The 16,608-nt window shown below is 40.9% G+C and overlaps 1 protein-coding gene across 2 annotated transcripts in view; it reads right to left on the bottom strand.

Annotated features, from left to right (window-relative positions):
* LOC311105609 (CD166 antigen homolog A-like) overlaps positions 1 to 7,749 on the bottom strand; it is a 59,491-nt gene extending 51,742 nt beyond the window's left edge. Inside the window, exon 1 of one of the 2 annotated variants that reach the window (XM_084147806.1) lies at positions 7,511 to 7,749. In XM_084147806.1, coding sequence (XP_084003932.1) covers positions 7,511 to 7,562 — 52 coding nt within the window. In that variant the 5' untranslated portion in view covers positions 7,563 to 7,749. The remainder of the gene's footprint in view (positions 1 to 7,510) is intronic. The other variant, XM_084147805.1, reaches the window with a different exon arrangement.
* Between the last annotated feature and the right edge of the window lie 8,859 nt (positions 7,750 to 16,608).

The raw sequence follows: 16,608 nt of genomic DNA, 5'->3' as shown, positions 1-16,608 counted from the left end.
GATGAATATAACAGGAAACCTGTTCGATCACCATGTACTGCAAAATCATTCTGGCTATGGATACGGAGAACATCAACACATTAACATCACCACGCCAGAGGATATACTACCCATTGGACTTGGGGCTCTGCTGGAAGTTTACCTCTTATTTTGATTTTTTTATGCTGCTTTGTCACTAAAATCATAATAAACACTGACAACTAAAATATTGTGTTATTGTTGTTATTTTTATGCACCTTGGTTCTTTGAGGATACATTAAAAGGGGTTATTTGAAGAACCCTTTTAAAGGGTTCTTCAAATAACTTATAGGGGTTCCTCCACAGTTTCAATTTGAAGAACCCCTAAAGGATACTCCAGGAACATTTTCTTTTTAGTGTAGGGATGATTTATTGAGTTTTCATTCATGGAGCTGTATGCTCTCCCTCTCACTTGTGATATTAGCTGTAATGGGAAAGCTCCACTTCAAATGGCTAGGTAAATCATGGCCAGTTCACCAGAAGTTATCTTAATGATATGTAGACATAAACACACTGAATTTTGGTCCTACTAATGACTGAGAACACACAGAGAGGAACGACTGAGAACACACAGAGAGGAGGGCCATTGCAGCCATTACAGGCCCCCAGTAGGATCCTGGACCCTCCACCTGTAGTCAACTGTCTCTGTACACATCGTCCTCCCAATTAAATAAAATGACTATGCCCTATTGCAGGGATTATCAACTAGATTCATCAACTTGAACTTGGGGGGCCAAATAAAACCACCTGCGGGCCAAATGTGGCCCGCGGGCCGCCAGTTGGGGAACCCTGACCTATTGGCTAGCTCAACCTCATCCACAGCATTTGGGTAAAAGGATAGGTTCCATCTTTCACTCACCCCTTTTCTCGAGAGGCCTCAAAGTGGATTAAAACTAAATTAGTCTCTGTGACCCTAATCTGGATTAAAGTAAAAAGAGGCAGAGCCACAATAGTGCAATTGCTTTACTAGAATGAATATGTCCTCCCACTCCCAGATTGCCAAAAATAAGATGCCCCTTATCGAAATATACAAGTTATTTTCTTTTTTCCCCAGTTGGTTTCTAGCGCTTGAATGATATTGTGGAAAGACTGAGGAAAGCAAGAGATACCCTCAAAGAATGAGACCATTTAAACTCTAACATGTTGCTCATGGCAATTTCCTATGACATACATAAAATGTCAGTTCAAACACAACACTGACTGTGGCATGTTTATTGGGTATGACGTATGATTGAGGCCCTTTTCAGTAATTCATATCTAAATGAGGGGAAGGAAATGAATTCAGAAAAGGAGAGAAAGACACATAGGAATAAGTCTATAGTCTTGTACACCAAACTGTTGATACTGTCATGCAATGCACAAACAACTAATTAAAAACATCCATATTTGCAGTATCATGATGTAAGATGGTGACATTTTCTGTAAAAATACTACAGGAATTCTCACATCATATCATGATTTACAGATTGAAGACCTGTAAATTTAAATGTAGAGCTCACAAAATGATGAGAGGCATTTTCCTCATGGCAGTAGCACTTTATTTATATTCTAACATGTCACCGCCCTGTAATACTGTCATAAAACATGTCATTAGGACATCTAGTTAATAATGATATTACAATTGTATTATCTGATATCACTGTCTTGCCCCACCCACATACACTTTCCTTTGTAAATAGGATCTGGATCATAAACATCTCAAATTAAGGATGAAGAGTTTCATGTTACACTCAAAAAATGTGGGGTTCAACAAGGGTTCTTCTAAGATCCTCAAAGTTCTTCGAAGAACCTCATAGGAGGTGGGGTTCATCGAGGAACTTCCTTAGTTGATGGGGGTTCTTACAGGAACCTAACTGCCCAACTGAAACATTTGGATTTGAATTTGAAAGGACAGCAGGTGCAAGCACTTAACTGAAAAATGTAAAGATCTCCTCAATTTAAGGTAAGGTTTGTCCCTTGTATGATCTAAACTGATAATGTTTTATGATGATACCATCTATCTTTTCATATTTGTGCAAATCTTTCTAAAACAGAAAATGGACACAATTCAATGGATATCAATCAACAAAGAGGTAAGAATATGTAGGCTATAAGAATATGTTGAAGGCCAGCTGTATTTGGGTGCAGATGACTGAACTTCTCACTTTTGTGTCTGTGTCTGCAGGTATACAGACGAGGAGGCATACAAAGGTACAGTGGGGAAAAAAAGTATTTAGTCAGCCACCAATTGTGCAAGTTCTCCCACTTAAAAAGATGAGAGAGGCCTGTAATTTTCATCATAGGTACACGTCAACTATGACAGACAAAATGAGAAAAAAAAATCCAGAAAATCACATTGTAGGATTTTTTATGAATTTATTTGCAAATTATGGTGGAAAATAAGTATTTGGTCACCTACAAACAAGCAAGATTTCTGGCTCTCACAGACCTGTAACTTCTTCTTTAAGAGGCTCCTCTGTCCTCCACTCGTTACCTGTATCAATGGCACCTGTTTGAACTTGTTATCAGTATAAAAGACACCTGTCCACAACCTCAAACAGTCACACTCCAAACTCCACTATGGCCAAGACCAAAGAGCTGTCAAAGGACACCAGAAACAAAATTGTAGACCTGCACCAGGCTGGGAAGACTGAATCTGCAATAGGTAAGCAGCTTGGTTTGAAGAAATCAACTGTGGGAGCAATTATTAGGAAATGGAAGACATACAAGACCACTGATAGTCTCCCTCGATCTGGGGCTCCACGCAAGATCTCACCCTGTGGGGTCAAAATGATCACAAGAACGGTGAGCAAAAATCCCAGAACCACACGGGGGGACCTAGTGAATGACCTGCAGAGAGCTGGGACCAAAGTAACAAAGCCTACCATCAGTAACACACTACGCTGCCAGGGACTCAAATCCTGCAGTAGCAGACGTGTCCCCCTGCTTAAGCCAGTACATGTCCAGGCCCGTCTGAAGTTTGCTAGAGTGCATTTGGATGATCCAGAAGAGGATTGGGAGAATGTCAGATGAAACCAAAATATAACTTTTTGGTAAAAACTCAACTCGTCATGTTTGGAGGACAAAGAATGCTGAGTTGCATCCAAAGAACACCATACCTACTGTGAAGCATGGGGGTGGAAACATCATGCTTTGGGGCTGTTTTTCTGCAAAGGGACCAGGATGACTGATCCGTGTAAAGGAAAGAATTAATGGGGCCATGTATCATGAGATTTTGAGTGAAAACCTCCTTACATCAGCAAGGGCATTGAAGATGAAACGTGGCTGGGTCTTTCAGCATGACAATGATCCCAAACACACCGCCCGGGCAACGAAGGAGTGGCTTCGTAAGAAGCATTTCAAGGTCCTGGAGTGGCCTAGCCAGTCTCCAGATCTCAACCCCATAGAAAATCTTTGGCGGGAGTTGAAAGTCCATATTGCCCAGCGACAGCCCCAAAACATCACTGCTCTAGAGGAGATCTGCATGGAGGAATGGGCCAAAATACCAGCAACAGTGTGTGAAAACCTTGTGAAGACTTACAGAAAACGTTTGACCTGTGTCATTGCCAACAAAGGGTATATAACAAAGTATTGAGAAACTTTTGTTATTGACCAAATACTTACTTTCCACCATAATTTGCAAATAAATTCATTAAAAATCCTACAATGTGATTTTCTGGATTTTTTTCCCTCATTTTCTCTGTCATAGTTGACGTGTACCTATGATGAAAATTACAGGCCTCTCTCATATTTTTAAGTGGGAGAACTTGCACAATTGGTGGCTGACTAAATACTTTTTTTCCCCACTGTATGTAAATTGGTATTGGTATGTTATACAGATCACATGTACCATTCTCCTCCCTTACCTCTTCAATGAAAATCCCATTGGCCTCTACATTATGGACAAGGTATGTGTATGAAAACCATTATCAAAACAGTTTTTTCATTCATGTTAACCACAAAAACCAAGGTATGAATACTGTTGTGTGCATGCTTTGTTAAACATCTGTATAATTAAAAAAAATTGGATTCACAGACTTCACCCTCCGATGAATATAACAAGAAACATGTTTGATCACCATGCACTGCAAAATCATTCTGGCTATGGATACGGAGAACATCAATACATTAACATCAACATGCCAGAGGATATACCCATTGGACTTAGGGCTCTGCTGGGAGTTTACCTCTTATTTTGATTTTTTTATTCTGTTTTGCCACTAAAATCATAATAAACACTGACAACTAAAATATTGTGTCTATTAATAGTATTATTATTATTAATAATAAAAATAGGGGAGAGGGGGTAGTTAAATAATGAACCCCAAAAAGTTCTTCAAAAGGTTCTTTGAGGATCCATGAAAAGGGGTTCTTTGAAGAACCCCTTTAAAGGGTTCTTCAAATAACTTATAGGGGTTCCCCCAAAGTTTCAATTTGAAGAACCCCTAAAGGATCCTCCAGGAACCTTTTCTTTTTAGAGTGTATTGTGCTTTCCATCCATGAAACACATTTTTGCATAAAGGGTCACATTGCGTAAGGAGTCAAAGGGAGATAGAACAACCACAAACATCTAGACAAACCTCTAAACAAGACGTGACATGCACAGTCACACAAATGAACATGCACAAAATCCCAAGTGCAAACTGAGAATACAAATCACCCAAGTCTTTCTCTGCACCAATCATCTGAACATTTATCTATCCTGTCAGGACAAAAACTGGTTACGGAGAGTGAGAAAGTGGATGAATACATTTCAATGAGGTTTCACTCAGACAATGAAACCTTGTGGTCCCCACGAGAACAGGGGCCAGATTAGTCCATTAGCAAATGAAGAGCCCTACTTGCTTTACGAGTAATACCAGGTGTGACACCGCATGGTTTCTATTCCAGGGGGGGGGTAGGGTGGGGGTGGGGAGGGTTGGAGGGAAAGCATGGAACAAAAAAAACATATGCATCTATACAGACTATTTGTTCTAAAAGGCTTTCAGGGCCCTGTTTTTCAGCACTATCTGGTCTAGGCCGAGGTTCACAGCTCTCAGTGTTTGAGCCGGAGGAACTGCTTTTAACAACCTCCGCTTCCCTCTAAAACAATGGAATCAGAATTAACTCTATTTGCCAAGTACATTTACACATCCTCAGAATGTGACTTGGTGATATGGTGCAGCTAGAGATGATAGACAACATTTAGAGACAGAATACCGACAGTGGAGTTTAAACAAAGTTGACATACTGTACATTATATACAACTATGTAGAGTGAGCATAAAGCTATAACAGAACGAGCAGTGGGTAAACAAATATATGGCGGGTATACAGTTGATATACAGTGGATGTACAAATGTACAGTATCAGTATGAATATATCTAAATGCAGAGATGAACAGAGTGCAATGCAGTATAATACAGTTATTTTGTGTACAGTTCAGAGATGGCTTGATGCTGTGTGCAGCATAGAGTGCATAGTCCTTTAGTCTCTATGGGCCCGATGGCCGGTTGGTGAGGGCCACAGCCCGGGGGAAAGAAACTGTTCAGGTGGCGGGAGGTTTTGGTCATGATTGGCCTGAACCGCTTGCCAGAGGAACATTTTTGGAATAAAAGATCAACAGTGTATCTAATTACTGACTGATGGTGACTATTCTGAAAACTACCTTCACAAACAGAGCACTTAGTTTAAATCTCCAATTCAACGTGTACAATGTGGCATGTGGTGATAGATGAAACGTGTGTTTAGACTGAAGGAGTTTGTGATTTGATGAAGATAGATAACTAGGTGGTTGCCTAGTGCTTCTTAAAATGACACTGCATATGAAGTTGTAATGAGTAACCAGCACATGGAAAAGTCATCATCAACCCTCCATAGAACAAGCAAACAGACACATGGTTTCACCATTTATGGAGGATGGCCTGTCTGCCAGCATCATGTTTACTCATCAAATGTTGGCGTAGAGGGCTATAAACCTAAATTACAGGCCCACCCTAAAGGCCTTCAAATTCCACTGTTTTAAAACCAGTGGCAACTGGCAACGGAGCTACAACACACAGTCCAACTAGAAAAACTGTCAACACGTGACATGCTATTATCATAGGGGAGGCTCTTTTTTCCACCCAGTTCAAGTAAAAAACGCCTGAGAGTGGGTGACAGTGACAAGCGAGGCACACTGTAATTTACATTGATAGGCATGTCATGTGACAGTGTCAGACAGAGGAGGACCTAAGTCAGATCACCCACTTCCCTTCCCAACCTGGTCTCAGAGCATTTCATATTATTCTGTATGTAATTCCGTGACACTCCATTTAGTATGATATGTTACGTTTGGTATGGTTACATAAGACAGATGGTTACTTAAGACAAAAACTACAGGAGGGTAGTTGGTCAGGCATATATAACGCGAACATCTAGCAACCCAAAGGTTGCGAGTTTGAATCTCATCACAAACAACTTTAGAATTTTGGCTAATTAGCAACTTTTCAACTACTTAGCGTGTTAGTTAACCCTTCCCCTAACCTTAACCCTTTTAGCTAACCCTTCCCCTAACCCTTTAACCTAACTCCTAATCTTAACCCTAACCTTAACCCTAACCCCTACCCTAGCTAATGCCACCTAGCTAGAATTCGTAACATATCATGCATTTTTCAAATTCGTAACATATTGTACCTTTTTTCAAATTTGTAACATATAATACTAATTGTAATTCGCAACATATCATACAAAATGGGTGATGGACATCCACAAAATAATACATACCAGACTAAACGTAACATATCATACTAAATGGAGTATCGCTGATGTACGTACAAAATAATACGAAATGCTCTGAGAACAGGTTGCCCTTCTTTCTCCCAAAGGACTACTCAGAGCTCCACTGCAGTTTGGTTAAATGTTGAGTCTGAATGCTTAAACACATGGTGCCTACCTGTAGGCTTGGAAAAATGCTTTCTTTAAAGAAATGTACAGAATGTAAAAAAGGCCAACTTCAATCTGCAAGGTGTGCCTGCCTCGAGGGGAAACACTGGTAAGTGTGCGCGTTTAAGTGCGTAATGTACATGTTTGGGGATGAACGTTTACCACACAAGTTTATCACACAAATTATTGTGAAAAGTCGGTTTACTGTTGTAATTATTGAAATCAAATGAGAGGACAGCGCTCCCAAATTGAGAGCACATGACTATCACCTGGCGAAACCTTTTCTACACACCCACGAAGTGTGGCCAGAGGTTGTACACACTTAATGCACTATACAACTTGCTGTTACGCAGTAGTCATGCTATGCGCAATAATGGCAGAGTGGCAAAATAACCTTCTAACCATGACTATAACTAGCTACAACTTTGTCTTCACAAACCTCAGAGGAAATCAATATTGCTTATCGAATGAAGCATTTTCACTTCAGATGTATCGTCTATAAACTCATCATCACCATACAGTTCCCATGATGTGTTTGTTAAAATTGTTGGTAAAATGTAACAGTTTTCTTTGAAACAATGTAAGATATGATGCATGTTGGGCTACAGTACCTTGGTTGACAATCAAGACGAAGAGGGCACACAGACAGATGGAAAAGTGCATCCTGGCGAATGCCAGATATCCTTGCCCCGCTGTTCTTAAAGTTCGATAATATGTTCGTTATTATCGATAAGTTAACTTCCTTCCGTAAACTTCAGGGTTAAATACTGAGATATTCACTAACTATGTTCAGTTACTGCTGTATAACATGTGCTCTCTCACTTGCCTTGGTTAACCAATGTGGGAGCGCGTCGAGTGAGCGACGACGGGAAGCTCTGTAGGGTAGGGTTTTTACAGCAACTCCGCCCAGGATCTACCACTGTCTTGTGGACCCCACTCTGCACTGCATTATTCACACACACACACACACACACACACACACACACACACACACACACACACACACACACACACACACACACACACACACACACACACACACACACACACACAGACAGACAGACAGACAGACAGACAGACAGACAGACAGACAGACAGACAGACAGACACAGAGAGAGAGAGAGAGAGAGAGAGAGAGAGAGAGAGAGAGAGAGAGAGAGAGAGAGAGAGAGAGAGAGAGAGAGCTTTGGGCCAGTAATTAAAAAGTTGCTAGTTCGAATCGCTGAGCCAACAATGTGAAAAATCTTGATGTGCCTTTGAGCAAGGCACTTAACCCTAATTACTCCAGAGTCGCTGTTGATAATGGCAGACCCTGGCGGTGACCCTACTCTCCAAGGGTCTTAGTGGGATATGCAAAAAACACATTTTGAAATTCACACATGCATATTAATACACACTTGTTCATGTGTGAAATAGGACAAATATAAGCACACACAGTGGCCATAATAACCCACTGGGCACAGATGTCATTTCAACGTCTAGTTTTGATTTACATTTGGTTGAGTTGTCAACTAACGTGAATTCAATGTGAAATCAAAAAAAATTTCACCATGTCATTGGATTTAGGTTAAAAGTTGGGTGAAAAAAATAAGAATTTCCCTTACCAATAAGTTTTCTGTCATCACATTGCATTTTTTGGATTGAGATGATGTGGAAATAACATTGATTCGACCAGTTTTTGCCCAGTGGGGAGGCTCAAGGTGGCTCTTCATAGTTTAAATTCATAACTGCAGCGCACTGTGTTATCTTACGTTGCCTCATTGCATTGCAAGAGATAGTTTGAATATAATACCAGTGGAATGCTAGACTGTCGTGGATTACACCCACGCATCCTCCCCGACCAACCTCCCTACTTTCCCCCGACCAACCTCCCTACTTTCCCCCGACCAACCTCCCTACTTTCCCCCGACCAACCTCCCTACTTTCGGTTCTGTCTAAAATAACTAGACCATTAGTAGGTATCATACATCTTGGAGCTGCTCAGAAATAAGTATAGTATGTTTCGTATGGCTTTGAGGCCAGGCTGGATGTGCACAGGGTGGGGTGTGGGCTAGCACTAAAGTCTCCACTGCAGCCAGTTTATATTGTGACTCCTCATAGCTAAGGTGCTGTTTTATGTGCCACCCAAGTTTTTAATGCTAATGACTGAAATAAAATGCATGATGAGGGCGGCAGGTAGTCTAGAAGTTAAGAGCGTTGGGCCAGTAACCAAAAGGTTGCTCGTTCAAATTCCCGAGCCCACTAGGTGAAAAATCTGCTAAATTACTAAAATGCATGATGCCTAGATTACATCGCTCCTCCCATACTGAATCCTGATTTCAGTTGTTGATGGCAGAGAGAGACGGTAGGTGTTCAAACTAGCGCCTCACTAATGTCCTGATTAGAGGCTTAGCATTGTGCAACGTCGGGGGTTAAACTTTAATCATGTGTTGATTAAAATGAGGACAAAGGTGACTTAAAAGGTTGGAGAGGACGTGAGCTGTCAGTACTTGTGTTTGGGTAAGTACTCTCTAAAAATTAGGGGTTCAACAAGGGTTCTTCTAAGATCCTCAAAGTTCTTCGAAGAACCTTAGGGTTCTTGGCATGGAAAATTGCCCCCAAAAGGTTCTTCCAAGAACCCCATAGGAGGTGGGTTTCATCGAGGAACCTCCTTAGTTGGTGGGGGTTCTTGCACGAACCTAACTGCCCAACGGAAACATTTGGATTTCAATTTGAAAGGACAACAGATGCAGGCACTTAACTGAACAATGTAAAGATTTAAGGTAAGGTTTGTCCCTTATATGATCTAAATTGATATTGTTTTATTATGATACCATCTATCTTTTCATATTTGTGCAAATCTTTCTAAAATGGAAAGTGGACACAATTCAATGGATATCAATCATCAAAGAGGTAAGAATATGTAGGCTATAAGAATATGGTGAAGGCCAGCTGTATTGGGTGCAGATGACTGAACTGCTCACTTTTGTGTCTGTGTCTGCAGATATACAGACGAGGAGGCATACAAAGGTATGTCAATTAGTATTGGTATGTTATGCAGATCACATGTACCATTCTCCTCCCTTACCTCTTCAATTAAAGATTCATCGGACTCTACATTATGGGCAAGGTATGTGTATGAAACCATTATCAAAACAATGTTTTTCATTCACATTTACCACAATTACCAAGGTATGAATACTGTCGTGTGCATATTTCGTTAAACATCTGTATAATTACTATTTCTGGGATTCACAGACTTCCCCCTCCCTACACCTCTGATGAATATAACAGGAAACCTGTTCGATCACCATGCACTGCAAAATCATTCTGGCTATGATACGGAGAACATCAACACATTAACATCACCACGCCAGAGGATATACCCATGGAACCCTCTCATTGGATTTTTTTATTCTGCTTTGCCACTAAAATCATAATAAACACTGACAACTAAAATAGTGTGTTATTGTTATGCGTAATATTAATAATAATAATAATAATAATAGGGGAGGGGGGGGTGGTTCAAAAATTTACCCCAAAAGGTTATTCAAAAGGTTATTTGAGGGTCCATTAAAAGGGGTTCTTTGAAGAACCCTTTTAAAGGGTTCTTCAAATAACTTATAGGGGTTCCCCCACAGTTTCAATTTGAAGAACCCCTAAAGGATACTCCAGGAACCTTGTCTTTTTAGAGTGTAGTACTATACAGTCAATTCTCCCACTAGACTCAGACTGTGCTGCTGCTGCTGACTTTACTTGTTGTGGTTGAGATACATTTCATGGCTGAGGTGTGCTGCTGCTGCAGTTAACTGAGATGGCAGTGGTTTTTGGATGGTTTCTGTGTCTGTTGAGCTTCATATCGTACCTTGAAGCCTCTACCAGTGACATCACCAAAGCACCAACTTCTTGAGGTTGTGCTCTGATCAGACAAGCAGAGCATCATTTCTAATGCTGCTTAGACATTCAGAGGTGGGAGCGAGAATCAGAAGTGAGTGAGATTATGGAGTTTGCATTTGGCAAAACCAGACATTGTGAATTTAGCTCTCACTGTGCTGTTAACTGAGTGGTCATGCTTGGTTAAAAAGCCGGTTTGTGGGGGTGAAAATGTATCTATCTGGGGAAGGATTTCAAGTACAATAGTTTTGTAAGGATTACTGAGTGCACTGGTTGTGAAAAACTAAATGCAATTTGATTAGGAGTGAAACACAAAGCAATATTCTGTGAGAGTGATATGCCTGACTGCACAGGAATAAAAATATAACTATTTATTTTCTTCCACACGGGTGAGAATGATTGGGTTGGAATGGTGACAAAGCCTTAGATTTCGGCATTCAATTACCAAACAAAAACAGGGTGGTATAATTGTCACTTGAGCTGAGATCTCAGGAGACCCATAGGCTAGCTAGGGTAGGCAAGGCTAAAGCAAATAACTCCAAGACTGAACATCTGAAAGAATGGATGGCCAACATAGATAGTTGAGATAGTTGAACAGGAACATTCAAAACTTTATCTCTAAGAGTCTCTAACTCCACATACTGTACAAGATTGCAAGATAATGCAGAGTTTTTTATTGTGTTATAGATGACAAATTACATATCATGCAAATCCTAGCAAATGTAGCTTTGTTAGTTCTAAAAGGTACACACAAAATAGGACAATACTAAATCAATCAAATCTATTTATAAAGCCCTTTTTACATCATCAATTGTCACAAAGTGCTTATACAGATACCAGCCTAAAACCCCAAAGAGCAAGCAATACAGATGTAGAAGCACAGTGGCTAGGAAAAAATGTATTCTTGTTTAGGAGGGAAATAATGATGATGAATACACAGTACTTTAGTAGTAATATTTAGTATTCACTGGAAAGCATTTGCTATCCACAGAGCTGAATAATAAGGTTTCACAGGGAATAATGAATTACAGCATATCATGTCATATCTGAGCCACTGAAACGGTGCTCACATCTTTTATTTGATGAAAGAGAATGTTCTCGCCTTGACATCTTTTGAGACGTCTTGTGACATTGCCCTTGCTATCAGGGTGAATAAAAATAACATTGCGATGCTATGGATTCGTAGAGTAAAACTAGTTATATCTAGGGGCAGTCCACATACCTACACAGTGAATCTTTCATGGGTTGAAATCATTACATTGCTGATGAGTTTTTATTACTTATTTTGAGGGTCTTAAGTGACTGTAGCATAATTATATATTGATTACCTAAGTGCATTTTATCATCTCATGCGCTGAATAGGCTATATAAGGCATTGAGCAGGACATCAGAGTGAGATTTTAATGAAACATCGTGCATTAATTACACCATTTGCCTTGATACTAATCCTGCTTCTGTCTCTGTGCTCCGTTGTGGAGAAGCAGCATGTATGATATGACACAGGGCATGCTGTCCCCTGACTGGGCCTTGGGGACATGATATTGCAGGTGCAATGAAGCAGGAGGCCTAGGCCACATCTCCCCCAGGGGCCAGTGGTGGAGTGATTAGTCTCCCAGTGAATAGGCTCTGTGACGAGGCCGTGGAACAGAGCGGACGGAGAACACAGTGACCCTGACATTCTCTCTGTACTGTGGCCATGGGAGATGGGGATCCACTTAATGGCCGGCCCTGTGTCAGCCAGCAGCAGAGCCTCCAATCGATGATTGCTTCACTAGTTAATCTGATTGAGTGTGCACACGGCCAGTGGTCGATGGCAGGTTAGCTCTGCCTCTGCGAAGAGTCTGTGTCGGAATCAATGTTATTGTTCTCTGTAGAGCACAACTTTTTTTCGGAACTCATCCTCCTCATAGTTCAGGATCTCCGTGTTTGATCCCCTTCAAGTCCTCCATCATTATATTAAGGTAATCAATAAAAATGGGTTGTTGATGCTATCTATTAAAGCAACAAGGCAGGCTACATCTTTATTGTAGTTAGGCCCATCATATTGTTCCTCCCAGCCTCTATTACTCAGTCTGTGGCATTCCCTGTGTAGTCTGCCATGCATGCTGCTGTGCTGTGCTGTTGGCTTGCTATCTGTTATATCCCTAAATGTTACTCGCTGGTAGCTAGAGATTCATATTCATAAAGACATAGGCCTGTCTACTAGGAATCAAGCATCTCGGGCGGCAGGTAGCTTAGTGGTTAAGAGCAGTGTGCCTGTAACTGAAAGGTTGCTGGTTCTAATCCCTGAGCAGACAAGGTGAAAAATCTGTAGATGTGCCCTTAAGCAAGGCTCTTAACCCTAGTCGCTCTGGATAAGAGTGTCTGCAAAATGGCAAAAAAACACCTGTCAGGCATCACTAATGTTTATGCTTAAACCTGCAATTATTTGTTGGTTTGTCAGCTAATGATGCCTCTGGAATCAACCGTACTTATGTTTTCTCCGCCTACAGGCTTACAATCAGAAAGCAAACCCAGAAAATACACAAATGATAGCTTTTGAAAATGTTGTGTTTAATGAGGTGTGATTTATGAAAAATCAGAATAAAACGTTTAATTTCTTCACAAAAGTAGTGCACTGGGCCTTTACTAGTCCTGTATTAGTGGACCGATATAGCCGTCTGTAGCGTGGGCAAACAAATTATTATCTGCCCCCCCCCCCCCCCCCCCCCCCGGCTCAGGACCCCTGCCTTCTTGGCTATGTTTATAGATGCCTAATTACGCTTTTCTCCCAATGTGCAACATGTGCACAATGGTCCGAAGTGTTTAATTAATCCAACTGTTTGTATAACTTCACAAGCTAATGCAATGGATGCAGGCAATGATACAGGTTAATTATGGATTGCGTTTAAATTTTAATCAGTTTATTTGATAAACAGGCAAACAGGAAAATCATTAAATGTTGAACTTTCCTCGCTTTAATGTGAGGCCAGATCAAATCCCACATTCATTTAGGATTCTTGTCCAATTTATAGTTATTGCAGTGGAACACTAGAGTATCTTGATTATTGGATTTTGATACGTAATTATAAACATTGTGTCTATCATGGGGATGGTTTGGGCATACTCACAGACCTGCAATAACCTATGCATCTGCCAAGCTGCCAAAGAGTATGGATCTTTCTCAGAAAATATGAGGTTTGACTTGTATTCCTCTCCAACTTTTCTATGTTGTCTTGCCTCTAACAGGTCTGGGCCTGTGGACCCTTTTGCTGATTCATTTTACTCCGTCTCCAAAGACAGCAGACTTTCCCAAGTGTAGATGTTTACAACTAATAATAGTTTATTACTTTACTACTACTTTACTTACTACACTTTAGGTATCAAGGTTTAACTACTTCATCAGTTTTATCTGCTAAATCTTCACTGTAGTGTCGCTTTTATAACAATTGAAAGCATTGGAGAACATTAGCCTGCTAAGCCTCTGACCCAGCTGTGTTTGACTTCAGAGGTAAAGATGTTGTAATAGTCCTCTTTCTGTTCACAATCATTCGCTACAGATCCAAATTCAAACAAAACAGAAATCTTTGGGAGAAAGAAATCAGGTTGACATTCTATTAGCCATTTAATCTTTAAAGCAAAAGCTGGAGATAGATAGCAGAAAAAGCAAGATAAAATCAAAATCAAATCAAATCAAATCAAATCAAATTGTATTTGTCACATGTTACAGTGAAATGCTTACTTACAAGCCCCTAACCAACAATGCAGTTTTAAGAAAGAATACCAAAAAAAATCACACACAAAAATACGAAATATAAGCAACAAATAATGAAAGAGCAGCAGTAAAAATAACAATAGCGAGGCTATATACAGAGGGTACCGGTACCGAGTCAATATGCGGGGGCACCGGTTAGTCGAGGTAATTGAGGTAATATGTACAGTGCCTTGCAAAAGTATTCATCCCCCTTGGCGTTTTTCCTATTTTGTTGCATTACAACCTGTAATTTAAATTGATTTTATTTTGGATTTCATGTAATGGACATACACAAAATAGTCCAAATTGGTGAAGTGAAATGAAAAAAATAACTTGTTTCAAAAAAGTATAAAAAATAAATAACGTAAAAGTGGTACTTGCATATGTATTCACCCCCTTTGCTATAAAGCCCCTAAATAAGATCTGGTGCAACCAATTACCTTCAGAAGTCACATAATTAGTTAAATAAAGTCCACCTGTGTACAATCTAAGTGTCACATGATCTGTCACATGATCTCAGTATATATACACCTGTTCTGAAAGGCTCCAGAGTCTGCAACACCACTAAGCAAGGGGCACCACCAAGCAAGCGGCACCATGAAGACCAAGGAGCTCTCCATACAGGTCAGGGACAAAGTTGTGGAGAAGTACAGATCAGGGTTGGGTTATAAAAAAATACATCCCACGGAGCACCATTAAATCCATTATTAAAAAATGTAAAGAATATGGCACCACAACAAACCTGCCAAGAGAGGGCCGCCCACCAAAACTCACGGACCAGGCAAGGAGGGCATTAATCAGAGAGGCAACAAAGAGACCAAAGATAACCCTGAAGGAGCTGCAAAGCTCCACAGCGGAGATTGGAGTATCTGTCCATAGGACCACTTTATGCCGTACACTCCACAGAGCTAGGCTTTACGGAAGAGTGGCCAGAAAAAAGCCATTGCTTAAAGAAAAAAATAAGCAAACATGTTTGGTGTTTGCCAAAAGGCATGTGTGAGACTCCCCAAACATATGGAAGAAGGTACTCTAAGACTAAAATTGAGCTTTTTGGCCATCAAGGAAAACGCTATGTCTGGCGCAAACCAAACACCTCTCATCACCCCGAGGGAACCATCCCAACAGTGAAGCATGGTGGTGGTCATGCTGTGGGGATGTTTTTAATCGGCAGGGACTGGGAAACTGGTCAGAATTGAAGGAATGATGGATGGCGCTAGATACAGGGAAATTCTTGAGGGAAACCTGTTTCAGTCTTCCAGAGATTTGAGACTGGGACAGGACAATGACCCTAAGCATAGTGCTAAAGCAACACTCGAGTGGTTTAAGGGGAAACATTTAAATGTCTTGGAATGGCCTAGTCAAAGCCCAGACCTCAATCCAATTGAGAATCTGTGGTATGACTTAAAGAGTGCTGTACACCAGCGGAACCCATCCAACTTGAAGGAGCTGGAGCAGTTTTGCCTTGAAGAATGAGCAACAATCCCAGTGGCTAGATGTGCCAAGCTTATAGAGACATACCCCAAGAGACTTGCAGCTGTAATTGCTGCAAAAGGTGGCTCTACAAAGTATTGACTTTGGGGGGGGTGAATAGTTATGCACGCTCAAGTTTTCTGTTTTTTGGTCTTATTTCTCATTTGTTTCACAAATTTTTTTATTTTGCGTTTTCAAAGTGGTAGGCATGTTGTGAAAATCAAATGATACAAACCCCCCAAAAATCCATTTTAATTCCAGGCTTTAAGGCAACAACATAGGAAAAATGCTAAGGGGGGTGAATACTTTCGCAAGCCACTGTACATGTAGAGCAACGCAAATAGCCCGGGTAGCCATTTGATTAGATGTTCAGGAGTCTTATGGCTTGGGGTTAGAAGCTGTTTAGAAGCCTCTTGGACCTAGACTTGGCGCTCTAGTACCGCTTGCAGGGCGGTAGCAGAGAGAACAGTCTATGACTAGGGTGGCTGGAGTCTTTGACCATTTTTAGGGCCTTCCTCTGACACCGCCTGGTGTAGAGGTCCTGGATGGCAGGAAGCTTGGCCACAGTGATGTACTGGGCCGTACGCACTACCCTCTGTAGTGCCTTGCGGTCGGAGGCCGAGCAGTTGCCAT

Source organism: Coregonus lavaretus (genome assembly GCF_964263955.1).
Source record: "Coregonus lavaretus genome assembly, chromosome: 30".
Classification (NCBI taxonomy): Eukaryota; Metazoa; Chordata; class Actinopteri; order Salmoniformes; family Salmonidae; genus Coregonus; species Coregonus lavaretus.
The sequence above is the reverse complement of the archived record's forward strand: the minus strand, read 5'-3'. Positions and strand labels throughout refer to the sequence as shown.